The following is a 19,196-nucleotide window of genomic DNA, read 5'->3' on the forward strand; positions in this document are numbered from 1 at the left end:
AGATTTCCAGAGGTCAAGGTGTCTGTTTAAAGGAGACTTCATCACCAGGTGATAATTACAACTGTGACAGAGTTTAACTGGTTTCTGATTTCAAACCAGTTAGAAATGCTGTGAGGGGCCAGGCTGTATGGGCATGTTCACAGATTAGGTTTTGACCCTCACTGCAAGTGTCATAGTGATAAGGACTTCCACCCAGTGACATGGTGAATGTTTGGCGTCATAACCATCTGTCTCTGTGTTAACTTTACACTGAACTGACTAACAATGTGTTGCCATTGCCCCCCTCCTCCTTCTTTCAACAGGTTTGGTCAGGCTGTTGTAGTTATTACCAAATCAAATTTAAATGGGAACAAATTCTTCATTTTTGTTATTTTCATAGGATTTGGTGATGGTAAGAAATGCATTAAAAAACACCAGCGTTATCCTTTAAAGGTCAAAATTTTAAACTGATACTTGAGCCAATGTCTGATTTTGATGAAACTAGGAAGGATTAGGCGTTTTGGTGTTCGGGTGTTTAAAAACGTAACTCTGATAAAAAATATGGAAATATGGATAACAGTTGATTCATTTCAGTCAATGTCCGCTTTACCTGTCACATACACCCACACGAGCCAATGGGCTGTGGTCTTTCACACCTTTGTACCCACCCTTTTACCTCTGAAAGGAAGCGCTCACTCGCTGTTAAACACACAGAAGACTCAGCTCAGTACACAAAGTGCACCCAGAGATGTCTTAGTTATGTTGGAGATGCAAGAAAGAAAAGGGATCGATGTTACATATGCTCTGGTCTTGTTCAGAACTAACAACATTTTGGGATTCAGTACTAATGGTAATAACCAATTGTGTTGTTCCTATGTCACATTGCCACTACTACCCTGAGGCCAGGCCGGACATCCTCCTGGTCTCAGAGGCAACTAAGAGCATCATCCTTTTGGAGCTGACAGTGCTGTGGGAGGACCGTCTGGAGGCAGCCCACGAGAGGAAGAGCGCCAAATATGAAGATCTTGTCATCGAATGTAACCAGGGCTGGAAGGCGAGGTGCATGCCCATTGAGGTTGGCTGTAGCGGTTTTGCGGGGCAATCACTCTACAAAGCCTTGAGCGAACTGGGCATCACCAGAAAGGGGAGGAGAAGAGCCATCAAGAACATCACAGAGGCAGCAGAGAAAGCCTCGAGATGGCTCTGGATCAGGAGAGGAGGTCGATGGGGAGGAGCAAATGCCACCTGAACACAAGCCGTGGTCTGATCAGCCAAGGCTGGGTCGCCTGGGCAAGGGTGTCTGATGTTGGAAGAAACACCCAATGACCCCAGGTTACATCACTGATGATGTTGTTCAGGAACATCTAGAGATGTATGCTATCAATCACTGGGAAATATGAATATGGGAGATTAATACCAATGAAAATGTTGCAATCTAGCTCATAGCATGCAGCCTAAAAATGCATTACCTTACACTGGAAATCCCCAGACCCTCCAACAATATCCCATTGGTTTAACAAACTATCCAGTTGTATCCCTTTAGATCATGTTCATTGTAAGGTACATGAGAAACCAATGTTATTTAATTATATATGGTCCTCTTATTTAGAATATGTGGAACAAAAGGGATTTACTATGTGAACTGGCATATGAAGGAACTGAATGGTTTGATGTACAATGTAATATATATGAGTGCTGAAGGATTGTTTAGTGGTTTAGTTTAGTTATCTTATAATGCTTGCTTATTGTGTAAACCAATGTGAGGGAATGGAAATGTTTAGACCTATACAGTGTGACCAGATGATTGCAGGCATAAGTAAAGGTGTATGACTATATGTCTGATAGTTCAAAAATTGTGCTCTTCAGGCTTGGTAATTTAGATAACATAAAGTACTTGGACAATTTTGATCTAGCTTTATTGTTACTGTTGTTATTATTACCGTTATTTCTGGGTTGTTGTTGTTTTTTTTTAATGATGTGTGTATGTTTATGCTCATGATGTATGTATTTGTATTTTCTGTTTTGTGTGGGGGATGGACAGCTCTTTTCTCCCGATGGAACAAGGGGTGGGGGGGTGGGAGGGAGGGTGGGGTGTTGACTGCTCATTTGTCTACAGACCCATGTGGACTTGGTGCTTTTCCATTGCAAAAATCAATAAAAAATATACATAAAAAATTAGATGAACTCTGCATGTTGAAAGAGAACTCTATTAAAACAAGTAGGACTACATCTGTAATATTTTAACACTCAAAACTGTTTGCTCAAACAGGTCAGGTTTCTATTGTGGAGAACTATTGATGGCAAGCTTCCCAGTCTGAACCCCATGGAATTTTTTGGAAAGACATTTCAGCTGCAGTGAAAATGAAAGCTGCACTGCACACACACAGAAACCTCAATACATTCACACATCCAGCACTTTAGTATGGACTCTAGGTAGGATTAAAGTGGGACATTAGTATAATTACCACTGCATATTGAATGGGTTTTGAATGTGACAGATTTTGAACCATTGATTGTCATGTGACTTGTTAAATTGAGATGATGCAAAATGCAAACTGCTACACCACTGGTTCGATTTTGATGAAACTTGGAGGGATGATGAATCTTGTTGCTGATTGTCCTGCGGGTTTCCTGCATCATTCATGCAGAACAGCATGTTTACTTGTTACCTTATCCAGCAATTCATTACATTAACAGGTTTTATTACATTTTTGACTCATTTAGAGGGACATTTTGTTACAGCTTGATAAATTATCCAGCAGTTATCTCATTATTGGTCACTAAAACATCTCCTGACTAAAATGCTGAGATGTTCACCTGAGCCTGAGTTTGTGTTTTACCTTCACACACCACACCAGCGTCTTCACTGTGGCGACAGTCATGTGATCCCAACCCCGCATGTCTGCACTCCCTCAGCGTCGACTCAGATCCTGTACAGGTGACGTCGTCCAGCCAGATGGGTCCTTCTCCCCAACCGAAGTGGGCTCCGCCGGGGGCCGACAGGGCCCTGCCACAGCCCAGCTCCCTGCACACCACCTGGGCGTCGGCCAGCTCCCACCGGTCGTCACACACCGACCCCCACTGGTTATCATGGTAAAACTCTACTCTGCCGGAGCAGGGGTCACTGGAGTAGCCGTTAACCAGCCTGACCAGAAGAGGAACTGCAATAAAATCATTAGTAGTTGTATTAGCAGTAGTAACAGCAGTAGCAGAAGCAGTAGTAGCAGTAGAAGTAGTTGTTTAAAATTATTATAATGATTAAAATTAAAGGATTTAAAATTACCGAAACAATGTAAAATTTTACTGATTGGATACAGCTGAATTTAGGAATCTGTCTGTCAGTCATCTTCAGCTCGCTCTCCTCATTCTTAGTTAGATGGCGCCGTACCATGGCGACGTCTCATGAGCTGCGCTGTTGTTTTTATTGTTTTGTAGTTTGTTCGCCTTATTACGTGTTCAGTATGCACCGGCTATGTCTGCTACGATTGTTTACACCTGACAGGCACTTTTGGACTTACGCACAAGTATATCATGTATGTTTTTTCTATCACCCACCTGTTTGCAACATGCCAACGTCTGCGAAGGAGAGGGAGACGCAGGAGGTTGCTAAATTTCGTCTCTTCAAAACATATTTCTGGCAAATGTCCAGTCTTTATACAACAAGATGGATGATCTTCAATGTCGCGTTGCCTCTCAGTGCGACATGAGAGAGTGCTGCGCTTACTGTTTCATGGCGGTACAACCTAGCGGTTTCACTGTCTTTCGACAGGATCGGAAGAAAGAGGCCACAGGCGAAGCCAAGGGCGGCGGAGTGTGCTTTCTAATTAATAATTCCTGGTGCACCGATGCTGAGGTACTTTCTTCATGTTGTTCACCGGATTTGGAGCACCTAACCATCAAGTGTCGCCCCTTCTATTTACCACGAGAGTTCACCTTTGTGATTATGACTGCGGTGTACATCCATCCATAGGCAAGTGAGTCTGTCTCATTGAATGAACTGTATGATGTGATCACCAAACAGGAAAATACTCATCCTGAGGCTGTCTCTATCGTGGCTGGGGATTTTAACCGTAATTTGAAAAGGGCCTTACCCAGTGCTCGATTTGTAAATGATGAGGTCCCGGAACACCAAGGGGTCGGTGTTCCCGTGAGTTGGTGTGGAGGGAAAAGGTTCCGGAACATCAAGACAACAAGTGCATTGGTGCTCAGTACAGCCATATAGCTTACTGTCGACCAACAGCCTAAACATTACTAAATGGCCAACTATAACCTTAGAGCTCCGACTACTGGGGACCTATAAAAATATTTGATTATTGCATAGGCTACATAATGCTCATTTTGTCCAAATCGATGGGTTTTTACAAACCTGCCCTTCAAGTAGTAGACTAAAGACATAACTGCACTGTGCACAACATAAACATGCCCACATACTTGGCTATGAGACTATAATCAAACATAAACACATCAAGGAAACTGCAATGGCTTCAACCATTTACCAGACAAATTCTGGTTCGAGTAGTTACGCATCAATATTCAATACAAATACTTTCATAGGATACTGATTTTGAATGTAGGAAACAATGTCAGCGAATAATGAAATGACAGCAACAAAACATGTCATGCCATGCAGCTAGAAGTCGGCCTAAATGCGACACTCAGCTGGACCGCGCTGGTTTTGAAATGCCCACATTGACGTGGGGCTTATAGGCCTTCAGGTCAACCAATTCTCATGTTATTACCAATTATTTCTGGACACTCAACATGCGCAATTACCCACATATTTAACTGTGGGACTAACAGGTCTGCACTCCTGTCAGCTCCACGGCTAACCCTAACCCTAACCCTAAACCCTAACCAACTGTCTGTGTCTGGTCAACCACCAGTACTGCTCTGTATTTATTTTTTCAGAACCGGAACGCGTGTTACGTCGTCAAATTCACTCCCAGAACGGCGTACCGGTGCGTTCCGGTGAGTTTCGGCTCATTCCTCTGTCAAGAGACTCGGGGCCATCTCTTAGTCAGAGATGCCCTCTAGAGGCCATCTCACGAAGCGACATCTCACTAAGCGTTATCTGACTGAGTGACTGACTGACTGACTGCCTGACCTGAATTTGCAGCGTGATGCCCTTGGCTGCGCCACGCAAATAGGTAACGGAATGCAGGTAGTCCAAAACTGCGAGATGCCGGATCCTGTTCCGGCAGGATCCAGCACAAATTAAGCACTGGATTATCAACTTGTCTCCTGTGCCACACGGGGTAATAAAACTCTGGACCATTGCTATTCACCCATTAAAGAGGCCTATTGTTCACTAGGGAGACCGCACTTTGGGAAGTCTGACCATGCATCGGCCCTGCTGTTGCCTGTGTACAAGCAGCGTATCAGGAGCGTACAGGCCACAGCCCGTACAATACAATGTTGGACAGATGACTCAACAGCTATACTACAAGAATGCTTTCTTGCAATGGGTTCGAGTGTCTTTAAAGACACAACAAAAGCTGCACACTCTTATCCAAACCAAAAGCCCTGGATGAACAATGACATTCGGAACAAGCTCAAAGCCCGCACTGCTGCTTTTAATTCTTGTGATTCTACCCAGTACAGAAGGGCACGTTATGATTTGAAAAAGGCTATAAGGGCCGCTGCCAAGTGGGAATATAGCTCCAAACTTGAACATCAAAGCTCTGACACTCGGGTGTGGCAAGGGCTCCAGACCCGGTACAAAATAAAAATTAATGGGTTACCACCGCTGACGCTACACTACCAAATGAGCTGAACTCTTTTTAGGCCTGCTTTGATAAGGATCCATCAATAGACACCTCCCATTTGGACAGGGATATTGATTTTATTGATAGTATTGAATTATTATATTGTACTTTGAGATATCTGAGCTTGAAGTGAGAAAGGTTTTTAAGAATGTGAACGTTCACAAGGCATCAGGGCCTGATGGCATTCCGTCCCGTGCATTAAAATGATGTTCTTCTGAGTTGGCCCGTGTGTTCAGTGAAGTGTTCAACCTTTCCTTAAGATCCTCTACTGTTCCTAAGTGCTTTAAAACACCAATTATTTTCCCTGTACCAAAGAAACCTAAGATCACCTGTTTGAATGATTATCGCCCAGTGGCTTTTACATCCGTAATTATGAAATGTTTTGAGAGGTTGGTCGTCATTCTTTAAATCTGTAATTCCTCAGTCATTGGACTCTTATCAAATTGCTTACCGCTCAAACAGGTCTGTTGAAGATGCCGTTTCACTTGCACTGCATATTGTGCTGGAACACGTTGACAGATGCAATGTCTCTTGTAGAATGTTATTTATTGACTACAGTTCTGCATTCAATACAATTGTACCAAGCAAACTAGTTGTGAAGTTAAGAGCCCTCGGCCTCTGCCACTCCATTTGTGATTGGAATTTAGACTTTTTAACAGGGAGGGAACAAGTAGTGAGAATAGGCAGCTTCACTTTATCTACGGTGGTCACAAACACAGGTGCACCCAGGGGTGCGTACTCAGTCCACTTCTGTACTTACTCTTCACCTATGACTGCACTGCAAAACATGATATGAATTGCATTATCAAATTTGCAGATGATACAACTGTGATAGGAAGAATACAGAATAATGATGAATCTTTTTACAGACAGGAGGTCATGAGACTGACAGAGTGGTGCACTGACAATAACCTTGATTTAAATGTCACTAAGACAAAGGAAATCATTGTTGATTTCAGGACAAATGGAGGAGCGCACACTCCTATTAACATCAATGGTGCTGATGTAGAAATAGTGGATTGCTTCAAATTCTTAGGGGTGCAGATATCCAGAGACCTCAAATGGTCACTTAACTGTGCCGCTGTTGCCAAGAAGGCTCAGCAGCGGCTCTATTTTCTGAGATGTCTAAAGAAGTCTGGTGTAACCACCAAAACACTCATTTTTACAGATCCACCGTTGAGAGCCTCCTCACAGGAAGTATAACTGTTTGGTATGGAAGTTGTTCTGAGGAGGACCGTAAGCTTATTGAGGAGGTTGTAAGAACAGCACAGAAAATGATTGGATCTGTGAGAGATATTTATGCTAAGAGGTGCCGTGATAGGGCCCAGAAAATAGTCCCTGACCCCAGCCACCCAGGCAGCAGCCTCATCACTCAGCTACCATCAGGTAGACGCTACCGCTGGGAGCGCTGCCCAGACGGACGGGTAAAGCAAGGAATTCGTACAAACAGACTTATAAACAGTTTTCACCCAGAGGCTGTCCTGTTTTTAAATGAATAGCACTACTGCACTTTACTAACTACAGCAACTATCGCACTTTGCCAACATTGCATGTACTGCTGCATATGTTTTATGTTTTATCATGCTTTTATTTTGTTTCTTATGTGCCTTTGTCCTTTTTTTTTACCATGTCTCTTATGTGTTCTTTTTGCTGAATGACGTGAGGCTCGTCAAGAATTTAAATGCATTTCTATGTAAATGGAAAATAAACTTAAAACTCTGAAATGCTGTCAGGCTGTATGGGCATGTTACAGATTAGGTTTTGACACTGTAACACTGTAAGTGTCATAGTGATAAGGACTTCCATCCAGTGACATGGTGAATGTTGGGCCTCATATCCATCTGTCTCTGTATTAATTTTACAGTGAACTGACTAACAATTTGTTGCCATTGCCCCCTCCTCCCCACCTTCTTTCAACAGGTTTGGTACATGACAATGACACATCCAGCAATCCAGCTACCCATAAAAATTACACTGATCTGCCTAATGGGGGCAAAATTTTAGACTCAAATGTGGGTCACTAGTCTGATTTTGATGAAAGTAGGAGGAAAGTAGGCGGCAGCAGACTTGAAGGGATGATGCATCTTGTTGCTGATTGTCCCAAGGGATGCCTGCATCATTCATGGGGAACGGCATTTTTACTTGTTACCTTATCCAGCAATTTATTACTTTAACAGGTTTTATTACATTTTTGACTCGTTTAGAGGGACGTTTTGTTCAAATTGTCCAGCAGTTATTTCATTATCAGTCACTACAACATCTCCTGACTAAAATGCTGAGATGTTCACTTGAGCCCGAGTTTGTGTTTTACCTTCACACACCACGCCAGTGTCTTCACTGTGGTCACAGTCATGTGATCCCAACCCCGCATGTCTGCACTCCCTCAGCGTCGACTCAGATCCTGTACAGGTGACGTGGTCCAGCCAGATGGGTCCTTCTCCCCGACCGAAGTGGGCTCCACCGGGGGCCGACAGAGCCCTGCCACAGCCCAGCTCCCTGCACACCACCTGGGCATCGGCCAGCTCCCACTGGTGGTCACACACCGACCCCCACTGGTTATCATGGTAAACCTCCACTCTGCCGGAGCAGGGGTCATTGGAGGAGCCGCCAACCAGCCTGACCAGAGGAGCAGCTGCAATAAAATCAATAGAGTAGTTGTATTAGCAGTAGTAGCAGCAGTAGCAGAAGCACTAGCAGTAGTAGCAGTAGAAGTAGTATACTATATTTATATAACCTTTTTTTAACAAAGGGTTTAAAATTACCCTAACAATGCAACATGTTACTGATGGGAGACACAGCTTAACTGACTTTAGGAATCTGCCTGTCACTCATCTTCAGCTCGCTCTCCTCATATTATCAGAACATAGTCTCTCCAGTGGTATTTCAGTCACCTGTAAACCAGCTCGTTAGCTTCTGTAGCATTCCTCATTAAAGCCAATTGGTGCTGCTAGCTACACGTTAACTAACTCGATGGTTTTTAATGAGGAATGCTGACATGGTGTTTTTCAGTCCTCTTAAAGAAACATTTCCTCCATAATGGAACAAGGACTTGGTGGAGAAAAGCAACAGATGAGATTTCCAGAGGTCAAGGTGTCTGTTTAAAGGAGACTTCATCACCAGGTCATAATTATAACTGGGACAGAGTTTAACTGGTTTCTGATTTCAAACCAGTTAGAAATGCTGTGAGGGGCCAGGCTGTATGGGCATGTTCACAGATTAGGTTTTGACACTCACTGTAAGTGTCATAGTGATAAGGACTTCCACCCAGTGACATGGTGAATGTTGAGCCTCATATCCATCTGTCTCTGTATTAACTTTACAGTGAACTGACTAACAATGTGTTGCTGATGCTGCCCGCCTCCACCTTTTTTCAACAGGTTTGGTACATGACCATCACAATGACAATGAAGCATCCAGCTATCCGTACAAATTACACAAACCCACCTAATGATACAATTACATTTTAGATTCAGACATGAGCCACAGGTCTGATTTTCATAAAACTCGGAGGGATGATGCATTTTGGCACTGTGTTCAGGCGTTTGAAAACATTACTCTGGTTGGCCTGATGGCAGCGCTATAATAGAAGGTCAAAATCTTAAACTTTAACAGGCCATAACTGCTATACCATTGGTCTGATTTTGACGAAACTTGGAGGGATGATGCATCTTTTTGCTGATTGTCCCAAAGGGGTGCCTTCCTTATTAATGGGGAACGGCATGTTTACTTGTTACCTTGTCCAGCAATTCATTACATTAACAGGTTTTATTACATTTTTGACTCATTTAGAGGGACATTTTGTAACAGTTTGACAAGTTATCAAGTTATCCAGCAGTTATCTCTTTATCAGTCACTACAACATCTCCCGACTAAAATGCAGAGACGTTCACCTGAGCCTGAGTTTGTGTTTTACCTTCACACACCACGCCAGCGTCTTCACTGTGGCGACAGTCATGTGATCCCAACCCCGCATGTCTGCACTCCCTCAGCGTCGACTCAGATCCTGTACAGTTGACGTTGTCCAGCCAGATGGGTCCTTCTCCCCGACCGAAGTGGGCTCCACCGGGGGCCGACAGAGCCCTGCCACAGCCCAGCTCCCTGCACACCACCTGGGCGTCGTCCAGCCCCCACCGGTTGTCACACACCGACCCCCACTGGTTATTATGGTAAAACTCCACTCTGCCGGAGCAGGGGTTACTGGAGGAGCCGTTAACCAGCCTGACCAGAGGAGCAACTGCAATAAAATAAGATATTAGTAGCAGTATTAATAATAATAATAATAATAATAATAATAATAAAGTGTATTTGTATAGCACTTATGAAAAACTGAATTACAAAGTGCATCACATAAAACTGAAAAGGAAATTATCAAAAATCAAATCAGTAGACAGAATAAAACACATGGTAAAACAAAGCTTGACATGAATTGAAATGAAAATGCTATAAAAAATAAAACAATAGGGGAATAAAACACAATTAAGAAAAACTAAAACAAATAGAAGAATGTTTAAAGAAGCGATTTAAAAGAAGATACTGATTTAGCAAGCCTCAGCTCCTCAGGCAGGTCATTCCAGAGCCGAGGGGCCCTGACAGCAAACGCAGGGTCACCCTTAGTCCTCAAGTTCGAGTCAGGGACAGCCAGCAGGTTCCTGCCTGAGGACCTCAGGCTGGGCACTGGCTCGTAGGGGGATAGTAACTCTAAAATGTAATCAGGAGCCAGGCCGTGAGGTGCCATAAAGGTAATCAGTAAAATCTTTAAATCAATCCTAAAACAGACAAGCAACCAGTCCTATTAAAATAGGAGTTATATGTTCTTGTCTCTTTGTTTTAGTTAAAAGTCTAGCAGCAGAGTTCTGAACAATTTGGAGCCTATTTAGTGTTTTCTGATTAAAAGTTAAAAGCCCATTGCAGTAGTCAGGCATGAGAAAATAAAAGCATGTATGATGATTCAGTGACCTTAAAACTCAAAATTGATCTAATTGTAGAAATATTGCTAAAATGATAAAAACAAGTCTGAATGAGCTTATTAAAGTGGCTCTCAAAGTTAAAGCTCAGATCAAATAAGACACCTACATTTTTTTGCAGTGGACTTAAAGGACCAAGTGCTGACTGGATTTGAGAGTGCACATGATCTGGGCCAATTCAAGAAAAAGAATAAGAGTTTAATTGAAGCAATTATTTAACATCCAGTCCTTAATATCTGCTAGACAGTTGAATAATGGAACAGGTTTGTAAGGCTGTTGGGCTTCAATGGAAGATATACTTGTGTATTGTCAACATAGTACTGAAAAGAAATGCCATGCCTATGTATAATGTGGCCAAGGGGTAGCATATATAAGGAAAATAGAATTGGCCCCAGAATTGAACACTGTGGGACTCTGAAAACCACTTCAAGGCAGTCCCAGATATGCCAACCCACTGCTGTAATCTATTAGATGGTGTACAGTACCTTCCAGTGTGTCCGTTACAGGATAGAAAGGTACAATATAGTCAAAAAAAATTTTTATTTTTTTTTCAGTGTCCAGTTTCCAGTTTTCAGTGTCCAGTTTTTACTGGACACTGGATTGTCCAATCTCAAAACTTCCATTTCTCTCCAGAATACTAGAAAAAGTTGTATATCCAATTGACAACGTATATGAGTGGCAATCATCTATCTGAAAAATTCCAATCTGGTTTTGGGGCACAGCACAAAATGACTTCTACCAGGCTGCTGATGCTGGGAATTGTTCAGTATTAGTCCTGCTTGATCTTAGTGCGGCATTCAACACTGTTGATCATAACATCTTACTTACCTTATGAAATGTGTTGGCATTAATGGGTTGGCTCTGGACTGGTTTAGGTCTTATCTCTCTGATAGATATTTCTCGGTCACATTAGGTAGTTTCACCTCCTCCTCTGCCAAACTCAACTGTGGGGTACCGCGAGCTTCAATTCTGGGTCCAATACTCTTCTCTGTCTATATGCTACAGGCAACATAATTAGCAGACACAATATTTCTTTTCACTTTTATGCAGATGACACACAATTATACCTTCCCGTAAACCCCAAAGATGCCAGTAGCTTGGTCGCACTGAAAAACTGCTTTGAGGACATAAAGTGCTGGATGTCTCAAAACTTTCTCAAACTCCACGAGGATAAGACTGAAGTTATTCTGTTTGGTTCTTCAAATATGACTGAGTTTGTGTTTTACCTTCACACACCACACCAGCATCTTCACTGTGGTCACAGTTATGTGATCCCAACCCCGCATGTCTGCACTCCCTCAGCGTCGTCTCAGATCCTGTACAGTTGACGTGGTCCAGCCAGATGGGTCCTTCTCCCCGACCGAAGTGGGCTCCACCGGGGGCCGACAGAGCCCTGCCACAGCCCAGCTCCCTGCACACCACCTGGGCGTCGTCCAGCCCCCACCGGTCATCACACACCGACCCCCACTGGTTATCATGGTAAAACTCCACTCTGCCGGAGCAGGAGTCATTGGAGTAGCCGTTAACCAGCCTGAGCAGAGGAGGAACTGCAATAAAATAAGATACTATTATTATTAGTAGTAGTAGTAGCAGTAGTAATTGTAGTCGTGGTATTGATATTATTATATTGATAATTATATTGCAGCTAATAGCACTGCTAATATAGTAATACTACAGGGCCCCAGACTACCTTTTTCAACTGGTGGCACAATCACAAAATTTGGTGGCACAATGTTTTGCTGTGGCATCGCACATTTAAGATATTAATTTGCTATGAACTGCAGTGGCCTATATGTGTATATTTGTTATTACAAACTAGGCTACATAAAAAGGCTTTGAAAGCAGAAATAAGGTGCAACATTTTATTTACTGATAAAGTATTTTTTTCGTTCAAACAAAGTGCATAACAAGTCAATGTGCAAACAGTATACAGTATTTTCCTGAGAAGCCTCCCTTTAAAAGAAATCCCCCTGAGCACTTATTTTAAAGTCAGAATTCTAAGATTAAAGTCAGAATTCTAAGAAAAAAAGTCATAATTACAACTGGGACAGAGTTTAACTGATTTTCTGATTTCAAACCAGTTAGAAATGCTGTGAGGGGCCAGGCTGTATGGGCATGTTCACAGATTAGGTTTTGACACTCACTGCAAGTGAGTGACCAGTGATAAGGACTTCCATCCAGTGACATGGTGAATGTTGAGCCTCATATCCATCTGTCTCTGTATTAACTTTACAGTGAACTGACTAACAATTTGTTACCATTGCAACCCCCTGTACCCCCTGAGTTTGTGTTTTACCTTCACACACCACGCCAGCGTCTTCATTGTGATCACAGTCATGTGATCCCAACCCTGCATGTCTGCACTCCCTCAGCGTCGACTCAGATCCTGTACAGTCAACGTGGTCCAGCCAGATGGGTCCTTCTCCTCGACCGAAGTGGGATCCACCGGGGGCCGACAGAGCCCTGCCACAGCCCAGCTCCCTGCACACCACCTGGGCATCGGCCAGCTCCCACTGGTTGTCACACACCGACCCCCACTGGTTATCATGGTAAAACTCCACTCTGCCAGAGCAGGGGTCACTGGAGGAGCCGTTAACCAGCCTGACTAGAGGAGGAACTGCAATAAAATGAGATATTTGTATTAGTAGTAGTCGTAATTGTAATTGTAGTAGTGGTATTAATATTATTATATCACTTGAAGCTACTAGCACTGCTAGTATAGTAATAGTAGTATTAATAATAGTACTAGTAGTTGCATCAGTGTAGTAGTTGTAATTGTAGTAGTGGTATTAATATTATTATATCACTTTGCAGCTACTAGCAGTGCTAGTACTAGCTAGTGCTAGCTACCAGCAGTGCTAGTAGCTGCTTACACTGTACTACTTACACTGTATAGGCACTTTATGTGGCATGTGGTATGTGGATTGCTGGCTTGTGCGTGTGGTATGATTATGTGTTTTCTGCCCTCACTGTTCGACCTGAGCACAGCTAAGCAGACAGATATACTCCTCGACAAATGACAGGTGTATTGTCTTCTTTATTGAGACGTTTCCTTCAAAATGTCTATAGAGTGAAAAGGCAATGCTTTCCATAAAACAACAAAGAAGGATGGATGCAGATTCAGTCATAACAAGTCCGACCTCTGTCCCTGTCGGCCATAACTGAATGTGAGACTTACTTCCTGTTTCCTAGCTAACCTAAGTCATTCCTATTGGCTATTGCAACACACAAGAAATGAACACAAAAAACAATAGCACCACCTGCTGGCGAAAATTAATCTCCGCCAGCACAATGTGTGTTGTGCATTACTGGTTGTTTTTTCTGCTTTAGTTGATGTCATTGTTGTTGTCATTGTTGCTATGTTGCTGTTGCTGTTCCTCTAGACTCCAACAGGAGTCTAGAGGAACTCTGGTGAGTCGTGTCTCCACTCTGATGGGATCCTCAAACCTGTATTGAGAATTGAAGGATTTCTTGAAGTTTATAATTGTAATTGTTTAGATGATCTGTGTATTGTTCTAAAGAAACATTTACAAGTCCTATAGGGGCTGTGGGGCCTGCCTATAGGGCGGGGTAAGACCACTGGAAAGACTCTAGGTTCCTTCGAGGAATCCTTCAAGATCTCATCTAAATTGATTTCCTTTTGAGAGGAAAAATTGAGGGAGTCACTCTCTTCTTCTTTTAGGTGGTGATTATCTTTGAATATCCTCTGGGGTAAGGCACACTTAATTTGATACTGGCTGACCAGAGGTGTCACCAGTGTGAGAGTGACTGCTCAATATCTTTCTTTCTTTCTTTTTTAATGTAATTTTAAATAGTTGTGGAGTGTGTATGTATTTTTTCTGTTTTATGTGAAACACATTGTATTTGCCTTGTGTATGGAATGTGCTATATAAATAAAGTTTGCCTTGCCTTGCCTTGCCTTTATGTAACACACAAGAAAAATTAGCAACCACCTGTTACATGGCAATAAAAGTTTTTTCTGATTTTGATTTCTGATATTCCTGCCTGCATCGGTGAGAAAAGGACAGAGCAGCTACATAAGTCAGTTAAACCACAATTTAAGAGAGCGAATGAGGTGAAAATGGTAATGACAATAATAATAATAATATTAATAATAACCTTTATTTGTATAGTACGTTTCATACACAACATGCTCAAAGCTCAAAGCGCTTTACATTAATAGAAGGCAGATAAAAAACAGATAAAAAGATAATACATAAAAGAACAAGCAAAATGCATTGCATTAAAAGAATACAAAAAAATAAAAATAGAAAGATAAAAGAACACAATCAAATTAGCTAAGCTAAAAATATATATAGAAGTTTTTAGCAGTCGGTTGAAAATGCTCACAGAGCCTCTAATATTCTTTGGCAGGATGTTCCACAGTTTAGGAGCATATTTAAAGAGCGAAGGAATGAAGGAATGTAATCTGTAATGTAAGAGCTTTGTATACAAGTAAAAGGACTTAAAAATTGATTTTAAAGAACACTGGGAGCCAGTGCATTGTAGCTAAACCGGAGTGATATGCTCTCGCTTCCTTGTTTTTGTTAAAAGTCTAGCTGCAGAGTTCTGGATAAGCTGAAGCCTCTCAATAGACTTGTTAGGGAGGCCAATAAAAAGGGCGTTGCAGTAGTCCAGTCTACTTGTAGCAAACGCATGAGTTAACTTTTCAGCATCTTTCTGGGTTAGGAAGGGCTGTACTTTGGTTCTATCACACATCTTGCTATGCAACTTGGACACATCATCAGTGATGTAACCTGGGATCATCGGGTGTTTCGGGTCTTTCAACAATCATACACCCTCACCCAGGCAACCCAGCCGGGGGTGATCAGGCTCCTGCTTGTGTACAAGTAGCTTGTGTGGTCCACGGCTCACCCCTTTTGATCCACAGCCATCTTGGTGGTCTTGATGGCTTTCCTGCTATGCAGCCCTGTGAAGCCAAGGAGCTTGAGAGCCCTGCAGAGAGACCGGACCATGAAGCCTCTGCAGCCTACTTTGATGGGCAGACATCGAGCCCTCCATCCTTGGCTCCGGCAATCGCCTACCAGGCCCTCGTACTTGGCCCTCTTCCTTTCATAGGTCTCTTCCATCCGGTCTTCCCAGGGTCCAGCAGGACCACTTGCATTGTTGTTTCAGACATCAGGACCATGTCTGGCCTGAGTGTGGCCACTGCGATGGTGTCTGGGAATTTGAGCCGTCTCCCAAGGTTGACCTTCAGCTGCCAGTCCTGCGCCATGAAGAGGATCCCACCTGCTGGACTTGGCTGCGGCTTCTCCCCCGCCTTGACAAAAGCGATGGCCTGCTTTGCTGGGTGATGTTGTTTGCTACGAGAGATCCCTGTGCAGATGGCATCTGCTATAGCTCTAAGCACCTGGTCATGCCGTGAGCGATAGCGCCCCTCTCCCAGGGCCTTCGGGCAACAGCTCAGGATATGCTCCAGGGATCCTCTTCTCTGGCACAGTGGGCATGCTGCTGTTTCTGCCATACTCTAGCAGAAGAGGTTGAATGGGCTGGGGAGCACGTCGTAGACCGATTGGATCAGGAACTTGATCCGGAGTGTCCAGAACTCTGACCAAGAGATCTTTCAGTCCATCGCTTGCTCCCATCTGGTCCACACACCCTGCTGCCGCATCCCCACCATCCTACTGGAGCGCACTTCTTCCACCCCTGCTTGCACCTCCTCCTGGACCAGCTGGCGTCTCTCTTTCCCTTGGACTTTATCATAGCGAGGTCTTGGGATGCTATCAAGCCCTGCCTCCAGATGCCACAGATCCCACCAGCACGCTGTGACACAGCCGTGACTCCGCCTGATCAACTGCCTCCTGGGCCCTCCACTTCCTCCCAGTCCTCACCTCAATGCCAGCCAAGGAGACTTTGGTGTCGGTGGAGTCTCTGTACAGCAGCACCTCTCTTGCACGGGTTACCGTGAACTCCTCTATCAGGCTGCTGAAGGGGAGCCGTAGCTTGTTCTTTTGTCTGTACAAGGTGATGCTGCTCAAGCTTTGTGGCCCAACCACCTGCGCAGGAAGTGGCTGGTCTACCTCTCGAAGCCCTCAATAGTGGTCATCAGGACCTTGTAGACGAGCAGGGGCCAGAGGAGTCGACGAAGGAGGCCATGCTGTTAAATCCAGGCCTTGAACTTCCCCGGCAGGTCTGATTTGTCCACAGCTGTCAGCCATGCCTCCAACTCACTGCTGGTAGCCTGGAGTGCTGCAGTGTCCTTCAGGGTGCAATCGAAGATCTTGCCCAGGCTCTTGACTGGCTTCTTGGTGACTGACAGGATCTGGATACCTCCGAGGGAAAAGCTGAACTTGTCAGTCACCTTTCCCCTCTTCACAACCAGGGACCTGGACTTCGCTGGTTTGAAGCTCATCCGTGCCCAGGTAATGAGTCGCTCAAGGCCTTGGAGGATCCAACTGCATCCAGGCACTGATGTTGTCATCACCGTCAAGTCATGCATGAAGGCCATGATGGGGGGCTGCCAAACACCGGACTTGGTCAGGGGGCCTCTACACTCCACTTCTGCTGACTTGACAAGCATTTTCATGGCCAAGGCGAACAGTATCACTGAAATGGTAATATGGCAATATTTCTAAGATGAAGGAATGGTGTTCTGGTCACCTTGTTTATATGGGAACTAAAACTTAGATCAGAATCTAAGATAACACCCAGGCTTGTTACTTCTGATATGATCCAGGGATTCAGGTTCCCAAGTCTTGTGGAGAGTTCCTCCCTTTTGGCTTTGGGGCCGACCAAAAGTTTCTGTGCTGTGGTTGGCTCTGAAACCTGACTGAAACTTCTCCAGAATGTTGTTTTCATTTAAAAAGTTGTTAATTTGGTTAGAAATTACTTTTTCAAGTACCTTACTTAAAAAGGAAGGGGTGATATAGGCCTTTAGCGGTTTCACAACGGCGGTTTTAAAGGCATCAGGAAAAACCCCAGTCTCAAGTGATGGCCTACTAGGTCACAGCCATGGTCCAAATGTCTTGTTATTAGGCTTATTTTCATTGCAAGTGAAAATGGGAGTTTGTGATTTTACCTTCACACACCACGCCAGCGTCTTCACTGTGGCCACAGTTATGTGATCCCAACCCCGCATGTCTGCACTCCCTCAGCGTCGACTCAGATCCTGTACAGTCGACGTTGTCCAGCCAGATGGGTCCTTCTCCCCGACCAAAGTGGGCTCTAACAGGGGCCGACAGAGCCCTGCCACAGCCCAGCTCCCTGCACACCACCTGGGCGTCGGCCAGCTCCCACTGGTCGTCACACACCGACCCCCACTGGTTATCATGGTAAAACTCCACTCTGCCGGAGCAGGAGTTACTGGAGGAGCTGCCAACCAGCCTGACCAGAGGGGCCACTGCAATAAAATAAGATATTATTAATAGTAGTAGTAGTCGTAATAGTAATTGTAGTAGTGGTATAAATATTATTATGTCACCCTCCAGCTACTAGCACTGCTAGTATAGTAATAGTAGTATTAATAATAGTACTAGTTGCATCAGTAGTACTAGGAGTAGGAGTAGTTCTATTAGCAGTAGTAGTAGTATTAGCAGTTGTAGTAGTTATAGTAGCAATTGTAGTACAATTAAAGGTTAAAATTTTAGACTCAGATGTGAACCACTGTCTCATAACATAAGTTTCATAACACTATGAGGGATGACGCATTTCGTCACTGTGTTCAGGCATTTAAAAACATTACTCTGGGGGTGCCCCGGTGGTTCAATCGGTTGAGTGCGTACCATTAAAGTGATGTATCTTGGGTTGTGTAGCTTTCTGGCCATGATATAACCCCAAAATTGGCCATTCGCCATTATTTGTTGCTCCGGTAGAGGTTCAAGTTCAAGTTCAAGTGTATTTATATAGCGCTTTAAAAACAAAACAAGTTTGTACCAAAGTGCTTTACAGAGATTGGTTCAAAAAACAACACAAGAATAAAAGTCCAAGGAGTAAAACAAGACAAGAATAAAAATGCAAGAAGAATAAAGAAAAACACATCAGAGCAGAAAAATAAAATAAGTAGACATATACACGGCCACACACACACATACGCACACAGCCATGCGTATACATCCACAGACACCTGATCAATCAGAACAAAAGGCTAGTGAGTAAAAGTGGGTTTTAAGACGACTCTTAAATGCGTCAACCGAATCAGCAGATCAAATTTTTTCTGGGAGACTATTCCACAGTTTAGGAGCTGCTATAGAAAAGGCCCTGTCACCAGATTTCTTTAGTCGAGACCGTGGAATGGCTAGCAGACCTTTGTCAGTGGACCTAAGGGGCCTAACAGCGGTGTGGGGGGTCAGGAGTTCAGAAATGTAGCCAGGGGCGAGACAATGCAGCATTTTGAAGACAAACAGGAGGATTTTTAATTGAATTCTGAAATGGACAGGGAGCCAGTGTAGTGAAGCCAGGATTGGTGTGATGTGGGGTTTTTTTTTTACGTCTGGACAGCAATCTAGCCGCAGCGTTCTGTACAAGTTGT

General features: G+C 43.7%; 2 protein-coding genes across 2 annotated transcripts in view; one reads left to right on the plus strand and one right to left on the minus strand.

Moving 5' to 3' along the window:
- The window catches only part of LOC144539498 (NACHT, LRR and PYD domains-containing protein 3-like), a 306,969-nt gene that overhangs the window by 120,704 nt on the left and 167,069 nt on the right, over positions 1–19,196 (plus strand). The gene's annotated exons all lie outside the window — the stretch shown is intronic.
- LOC139914931 (scavenger receptor cysteine-rich domain-containing protein DMBT1-like) overlaps positions 1–19,196 on the minus strand; it is a 47,874-nt gene that overhangs the window by 20,893 nt on the left and 7,785 nt on the right. Inside the window, exons 5-11 of the mRNA XM_078284544.1 lie at positions 17,748–18,068; positions 17,031–17,039; positions 13,005–13,325; positions 11,919–12,255; positions 9,643–9,962; positions 8,056–8,364; positions 2,820–3,140 (exon numbers count right to left, since the gene is read on the minus strand). Of these exons, the coding sequence (XP_078140670.1) occupies positions 2,820–3,140; positions 8,056–8,364; positions 9,643–9,962; positions 11,919–12,255; positions 13,005–13,325; positions 17,031–17,039; positions 17,748–18,068 (1,938 nt within the window). The remainder of the gene's footprint in view (positions 1–2,819; positions 3,141–8,055; positions 8,365–9,642; positions 9,963–11,918; positions 12,256–13,004; positions 13,326–17,030; positions 17,040–17,747; positions 18,069–19,196) is intronic.

Source organism: Centroberyx gerrardi, chromosome 7 (assembly GCF_048128805.1).
Source record: "Centroberyx gerrardi isolate f3 chromosome 7, fCenGer3.hap1.cur.20231027, whole genome shotgun sequence".
Lineage (NCBI taxonomy): Eukaryota > Metazoa > Chordata > Actinopteri > Beryciformes > Berycidae > Centroberyx > Centroberyx gerrardi.